This window comes from Anomaloglossus baeobatrachus, chromosome 4 (genome assembly GCF_048569485.1).
Source record: "Anomaloglossus baeobatrachus isolate aAnoBae1 chromosome 4, aAnoBae1.hap1, whole genome shotgun sequence".
In the NCBI taxonomy this organism is placed as follows: Eukaryota; Metazoa; Chordata; class Amphibia; order Anura; family Aromobatidae; genus Anomaloglossus; species Anomaloglossus baeobatrachus.
Genome location: NC_134356.1, coordinates 128,571,472 through 128,583,679, shown reverse-complemented (window position 1 = coordinate 128,583,679; position 12,208 = coordinate 128,571,472). Strand labels below are relative to the sequence as shown.

General features: G+C 42.0%; 1 protein-coding gene across 3 annotated transcripts in view; it reads right to left on the bottom strand.

Moving 5' to 3' along the window:
• The window catches only part of ACSL6 (acyl-CoA synthetase long chain family member 6), a 439,484-nt gene that overhangs the window by 52,441 nt on the left and 374,835 nt on the right, over window positions 1-12,208 (bottom strand). For all 3 annotated transcript variants that reach the window (XM_075344540.1, XM_075344541.1, XM_075344539.1), the window contains 2 exons: window positions 9,603-9,698; window positions 7,681-7,753 (listed from right to left, as the gene is read on the bottom strand). In XM_075344540.1, the coding sequence (XP_075200655.1) occupies window positions 7,681-7,753; window positions 9,603-9,698 (169 nt within the window). The remainder of the gene's footprint in view (window positions 1-7,680; window positions 7,754-9,602; window positions 9,699-12,208) is intronic.

The window sequence follows — 12,208 nt, the reverse complement described above, 5'->3', positions numbered from 1 at the left end:
CCGCAGAGCCGCGTGTGTGGGCCCCGCAGAGCCGCGTGTGTGGGCCCCGCAGAGCCGCGTGTGTGTATCTGTAGCAGAGCCGCGTGTGTGTCTGTAGCAGAGTCATGTGTGTGTGTCTGTCTGTATGTATGTAGCAGAGCTGTGTGTATCTGTCTATCTGTATGCATCAGAGCTGTGTGTGTATATGCAGCAGAGCTGTGTGTGTATGCAGCAGAGCTGTGTGTGTGTCTGTATGCAGCAGAGCTGTGTGTGTGTGTGTATGCAGCAGAGCTGTGTGTGTGTGTGTGTGTGTGTGTATGCAGCAGAGCTGTGTGTGTGTGTGTCTGTGTATGCAGCAAAGCTGTGTGTCTGTGTATGCAGCAAAGTTGTGTGTCTGTGTGTATGCAGCAGAGCTGTGTGTGTCTGTGTGTATGCAGCAGAGCTGTGTGTGTCTGTGTGTATGCAGCAGAGCTGTGTGTCTGTATGTATGCAGCAGAGCTGTGTGTGTCTGTCTATGTATGCAGCAGAGCTGTGTGTGTGTCTGTATGTATGCAGCAGAGCTGTGTGTGTTTGTGTGTGTCTGTATGTATGCAGCAGAGCTGTGTGTGTGTCTGTGTGTATGCAGCAGAGCTGTGTGTGTCTGTATGCATGTGTGATGTGTATCTATGTATGTATTTTTGTGAGTTTGTCTTTAAATATGTATATGTACGTGTACATATGTGTGTCTGCATGTGGATGGGGCCCACTGGGACTCTTCTGCCTGGGGCCCACAAAAACCTGGAGCCGGCCCTGATTGCAGTACTCCTATGTCCACCGCCATGAGCTGCATCTTTGGTCTATTCATTACAGACTAGGACAGATCAGAGCTCTATGTGCATCAGGCTGCGTAATCATTAAAAACTCCGAACACAGAAAGAACATGACTGGTTATAGTTCTGGCAAAAATTAAAAGACCACTGCACTGCAAAATTGTCAGTTTTTCTGATTTTTCTCTTTATAGGTATTTATATTTTTGAGTAAAATGTAAATTGTTTTTTTATTCTATAAACTACTGACATCTCCGAATTTCCAAGCAATAAAATTTGTATTCATTTTCTGAAAATGAGAAATGGTCAAAATAACAAAAAAAATGCATTGCTTTCAGACCTCACATAATGCAAAGAAAACAAGTTCATAACCATTTAGAAACAACAATACTAATAATGTTTTACCTCAGGAAGAGTTCATAAATCAATATTTTGTGGAATAACCATGATTTTTAATCACAGCTTTCATGTGTCTTGGCATGCTTTCCACCAGTATTTCACACTGCTTTTGAGTGACCTTATGCCACTCTTGGTGCAAACATTTAAGCAGTTCCTCTTTGTTTGATGGCTTGTGACTATCCATTTTCCTCTTGATTACATTCCAAAGGTTTTCAATGGGGTTTATGTCTGGAGATTGGGCTGTCCATGACGTGACCTACAAAAGGAATGGCAAATGGAGGCTGGGGTGAAGTGCACTACAAGAACAGTTTCTAACAGGCTCTTAGAGGCAGCGCTCAAGTCAGGTAACGCTATAAAAAAGCCTTTCATAAATGAGAAGCAAAGGAGAGCCAGGCTGAAGTTTGCCAAAAACCATAAGGATTGGACCATAGAAGACTGGAGTAAAGTAATTTTTTCTGATGAGTCTAATTTTCAGATTTGCCCAACACCTGGTTGTCTAATAGTTAGATGGAGAGCTGAAGAGGCGTACAAGCCACAGTGTCTTACATCTACTGTGAAATTTGGTGGAGGATTGGTGATGATCTGGGGATGCTTCAGCAAGGCTGGAATTGGGCAGATTAAAGTTTGAGAAGGACGTATGAATCAAGCCGCATACAAGGTTATCCTGGAAAATCAGTTGATTCCTGCTGCTCAGGCAATGTTCCCCAACTCTGAGGACTGTTTTTTTCCAGCAGGACAATGCACCATGCCACACAGCTAGGTCAATCGATGTTTGGATGAAGGACCACCACATCAAAACCCTATCATGGCCAGTCCAATCTCCAGACATGAACCCCATTGAAAACCTTTGAAATGTAATCAAGAGGAAGATCGATAGTCACAAGCCATCAAACAAAGAATTGCTTAAATTTTTGCACCAGGTGTGTCATTATGTCGTCCAAAAGCAGTGTGAAAGACTGGTGAAAGGCATGCCAAGACACATGAAAGCTGTGCTTCAAAATCATGGTTATTCCACAAAATACTGATTTCTGAACTCTTCCTGAGTTAAAACATTATTAGTATTGTTGTTTCTAAATGGTTATGAACTTGTTTTCTTTGCATTATTTGAGGTGTCTGAAAGCAATGCATTGTTTTGTTATTTTGACCATGTCTCATTTTCAGAAAATAAATACAAATTGCATTGCTTGGAAATTTGGAGACATGTTGTCAGTAGTTTAAAGAATAAAAGAACAATTTATATTTTATTCAAAAATATACCTATAAAAAAAAATCAAAAAACTGACAATTTTGCAGTGGTCTCTTAATTTTTGCTATATGATCACATGTATAAATATGTAATACTCGCCTCTCTGGCTGCCCTGCTGCTCGTCATCTTGTCCTTTCCACTGTCATGTGCCATATCTCCAAGACGTCCGGCCACGTCCTGACCCCGGAGGTTACGTTGCCGTTGCAAACTTATGATGCGCAGAAACATCCGAGGACATGACTATAAATCCTGCCTATAGTGAAGAGACCAGGAGATGTGGCGCCCCCATGGAGAGCACGGAAGGTGAGCAGCAGGGCAGCTGGAGCAGTCAATGGTGAGGTGAGTATTATTTTTTTCCCAGCCCTGTTCCATCTTACTTATATATCTGAGTTATGAACAAAGTTACAAAACATATCTAGTTTGAAACCCAGGGACTGCCAGTACCAGATAAAATCTGAAAGCGATATGTAAAGTTAACACATGAGTGGCACCTACCTGCGATTTGATTAGGCTATCCTCCCGACCTATACCTCCAATGGAAGGCTCTAGAGCAGTGTGAGTAGGAATTTAAAGGGAGTCTGTCAACAGATTTGTTTCTCCTAATCTGAGAACAGCATAATTTAGAGACTCTGATTCCAATGATGTGCCACTTACTCAGCTGATGGTTGAAGTTTTGATAAAAATCACTGTTTATCAGCAGGAGATTATCACTATAGAACTAGTAAACCTGCTGCCATGTATTTGCCCATATTTGTGTGCTTTGTATAACACTTCACTGATTGACAGCTTTCTGTGCTCACTGTGCAGAGCTGGAAAGCTGGTAATCAGTGGTATTGGTGGGGTGATTAAAAGCTTAGCATTCAGAGAACTGATAGATCTTCAGAAGATATAACAGTGATTCTCAAAACTTCTTCTAGCCTTCATCTCAGTGTGGGAGGTGGGGGAATACAGCAGGGCTGACAGTGACCTGAGACGAAAGCTGCAAGAGGTGTCTGTAATAGCACATAGCTCTGCTCTCCTCTCACAGTACTGTCAGCTCTACTTCCCACAGCGGACGCCAACAGAGATATCACAGAGGAGAACAAGGCTGTCTGTCATTACATGTCTCACAGGAGAAAAGATATTCTAAACTTCAATTTTGGCGTGTTCATTTTTTTTCAACATCATGCAGAGACAGAGTAATTACAATCAGAAACAAATCTCTACTAATGACCCATTGGCCTAAACAGAATTTAGAATCTAAACTTTAAAAGCTAGTATCTTCACAACAGAGATGAGAGATAAAAAATAAAGACCACATGTTATTAATTTCTTTAGCCACATTTCCATGATGTGCTGAGTTTAACATGCTTAAATTAGTGAGAGGTTCTCTTTAAACTTGGCTTAGTCATCCACACCTACAAATGTTCCAGGCACGTACATGTATTTATACATTATAATGGGACACCTGGAAAAGATCACTTTTAACAATATTGCTACATATATGGTGGAGAATTTTTATCTAAAAAATATTACAGCTTACAGCAAATGTTTCTTAATCATCATTGATTACTGAATCAATTCCTATAAAATATAAGTACAATGTGCAGCAATGCAGAAAAATAGAGCACATCTACTTGAATGAAGTGACTTAAGGCCGCTTTACATGCTGCGATCTCGCTAGTGAGATCGCTAGCGTGCGTACCCGCCTGTTACGGTTGCTGTGGCTCTGGAGACTATGTCCGGATTTCTTGCTACTGCACATGTGCAAGCGCTGGAGACTAAGTCCTATCTTGGAGCCATTGCACATGTGCGGGTGACATCATCACTGACACGAGGTCACATGTCTCTGACACCTTCTAAGCTGATTGGCCACTGGTCATGTGCTTGTGACACGTGGTCACATGTCTCTGACACCTTCTATGCCGATTGGTCGCTGGTCATGTACTTGTGACGCTTTGCTTGGTGATAGGCCAGCGTGACGCCATTGCTGTCATTCTGGCAGCGGATTGGCTCTGGTGTCCTCCATCTTGGATGAGGCACAGAGTCTATATAAGACCCTGACGCACGCTGCCCGGTGCTCAGTCCTCTTGGTTCATGCATGAGGGTAGACGCCCTGTGCACGTCCCTCTAGGCATCTCTCTGTCTATGTTAGGTGAGCGCTACCGGCAGGGTAGCGTTCTTATACCTTACAGCTTCGGCTGCAGTCCGTATCCTTACCTCTTAGTGGAGCGGACATAGGCAGGTGCCTGAGGCACATGGTCTGGCTGGGCCTTGTGATTCTACTCGTAGGTGGACGTTGCCGCTAGGGTAACGTTCCTTATACTGCGTCTGGCAGTTGTTCGTATCCTCGCACACTAGGGGAGCGAACAGAGGTAGGAGCTTTGTGCGGCTTATGCTGCTGTCCGTCTCTATTGCACCACTAGAAGAGCGGACCTAGGCAGGTGCCATATCTAGTGGTTCGTGTCCTCGCACACTAGTGGAGCGAACGCAGGTAGGAGCTTTGTGCGGCTTACGCTGCTGTCCGTCTCTTTTGCACCACTAGAAGAGCGGACCTAGGCAGGTGCCATATCTAGTGGTTCGTGTCCTCGCACACTAGTAGAGCGAACGCAGGTAGGAGCTTTGTGCGGCTTACGCTGCTGTCCGTCTCCGGGCACCACTAGAGGAACGGACCTAGGTAGGTGCCATTTCACACTCACTGCTTTTGTCTCTGTGATATTTAACAGAGACCATTTCACACGCCCTCCAAGTAAGGGAGGAATTGCTTTATTTTCAAATTATATTCCTCTGTGAGTTTAACAGAGGTATTGCACTCTGCACTTGTGCTATTATTTTTTACAGTGGTACACTTATATACCCCTTATCCTCTGCCATAGTCTGCAGCAGAGTCTTTGCACGGTGGACCCTGACTTTCTGACATTCCTTTAGGTTTATTATCAGACAGCCCCCCGTAACACCGCCCTCATCGTCCGCACAAAATCGCGCAGACCCGTCACACTACTTACCTGCCTAGCGACGTCGCTGTGACCGGCAAACCGCCTCCTTTCCAAGGGGGCGGTTCGTTCGACGTCACAGAGACGTCACTAAGCGGCCACCTAATCGAAGCGGAGGGGCGGAAATGAGCGGTCGAAACATCCCACCCACCACCTTCCTTCCTTATTGCCGGCGGCCGCAGGTAAGGTGAGGTTCCTCGTTCCTGCGGTGTCACACATAGCGATGTGTGCTGCCGCAGGAACGATGAACAACATCGTACCTGCAGCTGCAATGATATTTGGGAATAGGGGAGCATGTCAACGATGAATGATTTTGCGACCTTTTTTGATCGCACGTAGGTGTCACACGCAACGACATCGCTAACGCGGTTGGATGTGCGTCACGAATTCCGTGACCCCAACAACATCGCTTTAGCGATGTCGCTGCATGTAAAGCGGCCTTTAAAATGTCACACCATGTACCACATTGCACCACATTTTAGAAGCAAAGTTACACAAAGCAACAAAGGTGATGTAAATTTATATAAAAGTGGCTAAAGAAGTGCCGCTTATATCATCCAGTGGGAGCCCCTGGGACAGATTTGGTGCATTTTCAAAAATTCATTCTAAATGTAAACTAGGATTAGTAAATTACTCTGCTCATTCATATGTGCCAAATGCCAATGCATTACTGTGTAACATCCTAGGGTTTAAAAGTGAAAAATGTGAGATTACTGGTGGGGTGGGGGGAAAGTGGTTTATCGGTTACCAAATACAACTGATGCTATGGTACATAGTAAAGTATAGACCGTTAGTTGAATATTTCCCCCAGACACATGACCCAAGCCCCTTCACTTCTCTTGGTAACATGATTAGTGTGGCCCTATTTATGGGCAGAGGGATGGGAGAATTTTTTTTCAGCAGCACTCCCCATAGTGCTGTGTGAATCAACAGTGGACATTTTGGAAAGAAGAGGACTGGAAGCAAGAATATGTGAACAGCCCAGTGTGCAACTTAAGGAAAGCCATGGGTACGTTTACTGAACATGTGCTAATTATAGTGAATTTTTAGGTTTTAGCTTATAGGTTTTATGTACCTGTTACCTTCTTTAATTTGGTTGTCCAACACTACAGATACTCCAGTTCAACTAAGTATTTCCTATAGACTGAAGCAATATTCCATGCACAACCTAATTGTAGCGCAGCTTCCCTTGTGCGCCGCCACACCGTGGCGTCCTAGTGCCATTGTCCGTGCACTCTCCTCTATCATGCATGGCCATCCTCGTGCTGCACGGTCCTCTGCTTAAGTGCATGACTGCCATGTATCGCGTGGTCCTCTGCGGTTCCGTACAGCCATCCTCGTGTTGCGTAGTCCTCAGCTCACCCCCCATGGCCACCCATGTGTTGCGTGGTCCTCTGTATCGCTTTGTTGCCGCCCATATGTGGTGCAGTGCCCGGCTCACCCCCCCACCCTTGCTCTTGATCATGTGTGTGTTGGTCTCCAGTTTCCACCTAGGCTACAGGACCTGCGATGCTGCATGGAATTTCTTGGTCTCAAGGTTAGGAGGCACGTGCTTCCTTTCCCTTTAAGAGAAAGCATGCACACCTTGCAAAGGTTTCCACAGCCTATCGCACCAAGTATTTAAGGCTCCCTCCCCTGATGGGAGAGGCCAGAGCAATGCATTAAGATTTCATCTTAGCTGTGTGTTGATCCTACTTGTCTGCTTTGGTCTCCCAGCCTCCTGCTCCTGTCCTGCATGCCACCAGTACCCACCTGCATCTGTTGTCCTGTCTGCCTCAGCCGTCCGGCTGCACCTGTGTTCGATGTCCTATGCCCGATGTCCCATGGCTGGTGACCTGAGCCTGATGACCTGTCCTGCCTGTTCCGAATCCAAACTGTGCTTCCTGTTTCTGACCTGTTTGTCCTGGCAGTACCTGTCCTGTTTCTATCCTGCCAGTCCTGCCAGCTTTGTTTGCCTTGCCAGTACCTGTCCTGTACATCTTGTCTGTGACTGTTTCCGTGTTCTGCTCTTTCCCTGCTCCGCTCAGCTGCCACACTCCTGGCTACTGCCCTTGGAGTGGCACCTGGTATATTGCCTTGAAAGGGTAAGCCTTGTATAGAAGTGGAAAACATCAATGGAAGCAGCAAGTGTGCATGTGCCTAATAAATCTTGTGTAGTCCATGCCTTGGTGGGTCAGAATTGTTTTAATGACACAATGGGTACTTGATGATTCATGTAAATCATTATATAGAATTCTCTAAACTTTCTGAAATGAAAAATTAATCAAACAAGTCCTACCTGAGGTCCAGTCCCCAGGCGTGGTAAATGTGCACCCAGCTGTACATTCTGTCTGCCCATATCCTTCATACACCTGTTATATACATAATTTGACATTGATAACTTGCCAAATACTTATATTTATTAAGAATATAAACAATAAAAAAGTGGTTGTTGGGCCTGTCACATGTAATTCCCTCTAAATCAATTAATGCAATGTCCCTATATACCACCAAATTTCCCTTATTCACAGTAGTCACAGAAACTTCCCCTCCATTGCATTTCCCTCAATTTTCTAGCAGTTATGGAAGCATTCCCTTCCCCCAATGATTACATGAGGAATATTCCTTATAAATTCTCCATTATATACTTTTCACAAGCTCCTACAATGCTAGAAGGAACTGTCATGTACTCAGCCTGCTCCCTATTGGGCAACACTTCTGCTTTTCTGCCATAAAAGGCCATTCATATGCATGTGCCTATGTTGCTTTCTGGGAAAACATTTCAGCCTTGCTGGAATAAATAATGCCATATGCCTTCTTTGCAAAGTCTCAACAATAGTGTGTGTGTGTTTTTTGGATTACTGAGTTAGTAATGATAGAACACTATATAGCTGACATCAACCCCATAAAATATTTCCAATCGAAATAGGGAAGAGTAGGGCACAGAGCCAGATTTGGCACATCTAATTAATGCACCACTTTGCTGCGGGTTGATATTTTTAGGTTGGGAAGGGCCAAATAACCATGGACCTTCCCGGCCTGATAATACTAGCCCCCAGCTGACTGCTTTACCTTCGCTGTTTATCAAAAATGGGTCGACTCAACGCCATTTCTTTAAATTATTTATTTCATTCCTAGCAGCGACCTCGGAATCAGAGGTGTCCGTGCATCTTGCCTATGCTGTTCCCATTCCATTTGAGCACTGTTTCCATCCATTTCAGCAATTTTTCTACCCCTCGCTTCAGCACTCCTGTTAGGGTCTTCTGGAAAAATGCTATACTTTTCAATTGACTTCCATTATACTTTTTCCTCAAGTCGAGCCCATCCAAGTGTCCAGCCTGCTCGGTTCAAGTACCGAGCACTTGAGCATTTTAATGCATCACTCATCACTAGTAATAAACCCATTGGTCCATGCACATTAACTGATGCGTTATACATTTTTGGAGAGTAGCAACAAAGTAGCAGTTTTTTTGACAGATTTTATGCAATGTTTTAAGCAAAAAGTCTGGAGGAGTTGATTAGCTTATTCACTACCAGCTTTGGCTTAAAAAACTACATTAGAAGCTATACCAAAACTTCTGTCTGTTTCCAACTACTGTTTAAGGTTACACAATTGTAGTATTAAAATACATCATAATGATTGCTATTTTATGATGAAAAAGAAATTTAGCAAGTAAAACTTCATTAGCATTAGATACTTGGGCTAAGCAAGCTAGATACAATTGCCTTATAACATTTATACTCCAGATGTAAGTTTTCATTAGATGCCATCCATACCATTGTTCTATATGCACTAGTTAAAGAGAATCTGTCAGCAGGTTTTTGCTACCTCATCTGAGAGCAGCATAATGTAGGCAAATAGATCCTGAATTCAATGATGTATCACTTAATTACTGGGTACAGCCATTCTGACACAATCAGAATCGAGAGATCTGTCCCGTCCACATCAGGCTCTGAATAAAGATTGTACAGTGAGAGTGAGGTGTCAATCAGAGGAGGGAGCATGCTGGACTGATCTGCAGGTGATTTTGTAGTCTGAGCAATGAGAAGGGTCCTGCTTCAACAAACAGAAAATAAACAACAGATCTGACTGTGACAAGATCGGCATTCCTGAATTTCCTGTGTTAACACTTGCAGCATGCAGGCTTCAGTCTACATAGCAAAAACCTGCTGACAGAATCCTTTTTGCAGCAAGACAAGAATAAAAATCACTATCCTTACCTGACAGCCCAGGGCTGCACGTAAAAATCCTAGAACCGTTGGAGATGCAGGTGCTGCTCCTGTTACAATCATTCTGACCCGTCCCCCAAGACTTGACTAGACACAGAAACCAAAACTTCATGTAAACTGATAACACCGCAGTTACTTGGCTTAATGTAAAATGATATGCAATCTACATCACACAGTCATATACATGTATATCATACGGCATGTAGATGTATACAAAACATTTACACAATATACAGAACTATTGCACATTTGTCCAAAAGACTTAAAGAGTAAGCGTTGTTTGTTAGTTTATTTATTTTTTCATAAATCAATAGTACAGCTGAAGATAATATATTTTGTATTATATCTTATCAGAGAAACTTGCTCTCAAGTTCATAGATAAATTCTGTGAAATCTCAGCAGATACAGATTTTCATATCATTCAAGTAAAAGATGACAGTTGCTGCTTATAATGATCTATGGAGAGGGGAAGGAGGAACTAGAGGCAGACACAGACATTCTGATTCTCCTTCCCCCTCCTCACTCCATAGAATCTTATGAGCAGCAACTGTCCTCTATTATCTCAGCAATGTGATAATCTGTATTCACTGAAGAACGACTTTACCTGTACATTGAAGATTTTTAGAACAATCAGTCCAGGAGGGGTAAGAAGTAGATTCATCTAAAAAGTTTCTTAATCTCATGTGTACTACTGATTTATAGAGAAAAAAAAATTACGATTATTCTCTATTGTATCTATTTTTATTGATCTGAAGCTGAACAGATTGGGATACAGTATATTTTTGAGAGAAAATATTCCGAGTAATTTGTACTTTATTGATTAACCCCTTATTTTGTCTTTTGATGAAAAAGGACAGAGGATCCTTTCAAACACGTTGGATTTGGAGTCAAGCAGGACTCCTTAGCTCTAAGCTACTTTCTTCAAGCATGTGATGTCATCGAGCGGGACGCCCTCTGCTGGATTGTGGGGAGATCATCACCATGCAGAACAAGTAAGCACAAACTATTCAGTATCAGTTCATCATTGCTGCACCCCGCATTGTATATACATATATATATATATATATATATATATATATATATATATGTCTTGGACTTTTTTTCTACGTAGTCTTTATTTTCACTGCAGCATGTATGTATGTATGCATTAACTGCTGCACTTTAATCTGAGTCAGACATTTGATGCCGTCAACAAAAGCACATCCACCTATGTCCTTTTATAAAGACACCAAAAATTATTATTGTATTTATTTAGCTATAGAGTACAATCTCTCAAGATTGTTTTCTCTTATGTGTATCATTTATTATTGTCATGCTTAAAACGGCTGCACTAATTAATCACTGTTAGCTTTCTAGGGTAAGTGGATGTAATTTGGTTTTGTATATTACCTTGTATGGCCGCCCTCTAGTGGTTATTTATAGGAAGCACGGTAGTTGAACTTTTTGTAGTTAGTGCAATTCATTTTGATCAGTTATCACACAAACTGTTTTTCTGCCTGTAGCGCCATCTACTATTGTAAAGAGTGCAGCGCCAGGGTCTAATTGATTGACTGGAATCTGTCATCAGGTTTTGCTGCCGTATCTGAGAGCTCACTTTTGTGAGCTAAAAGACAGCTAAAAAGTTGGACACTTCCAGAACAGAGGCCAGAAGGAGTCCAAAGTGTGTCCATAAGCCTCATTCTAGTGAATGGTTTCATCAGGGATTTTCAATGAATCAAGTTTTGGGGAATTTAGATGGAAACACTGATGTAAGTGCTCAACATAAAGCAAAGGATAAATGTGAACAAAGCTTTATACTGATTTTTGGGAGGCAGAATGAACAGAGAAACAAAAGTTCATGAAATGCAATAAGACAAAATTATTCTTTGTATTAGTATGGTAATAACGATATCAGATTGAAATAGTTTTTTTTATGTTTTGGTAAGTTTGCTCACTAAAAAAGATTTTTTTATAGAAAATTATTTTTCCGGCACCATATTATGAGAGCTATAACTTTTTTGCCTGACAGAGCCGGAAGGACTAGTTTTATCGCAATGGAGTTTTATTACATACATTACAGTACATACCTGTAGAATGGTGAGCGGTTTCTTTTTCTTTTTTGATTATGGAGTTTCATTGTTACAATTTTTGAGTACATAGCATTTTTAAATTACTTTTTATTCAGATTTTTTAAATGCAAAAATGAACAAAAAACAGCAATTCAGGAAGAGTTATTCATTTCTTATGCCGGTCACTGTGCAATAAAAGTGATACACTTTATTTTTCAGATCGGTATGATTACAATGATAGAAGATTTAAATAGTTTTTTTTATGCTTTGCACATTAAAAATAATTTTATTACAACAAAAAGCTATTTTTGCATCACCATCTTCATCATAATAACTTTTTTATTTTTCTATGTACAGAGCCATGTGAGGGCCTTTTTTAAATATAAACCTGAGTGCTCAATTGCCTCCAGAAGTCACTTAATTGAGAACATTAGGGTCGGGATCAAAAACAGCATCATGAAAACCAAGGAACACAAAAGGCAGGTCTAAGATTGTGGAGAAGAGAAAAGCAAGGTTAGGTTGCAAAAATAGACCAAGCACTGAACATCT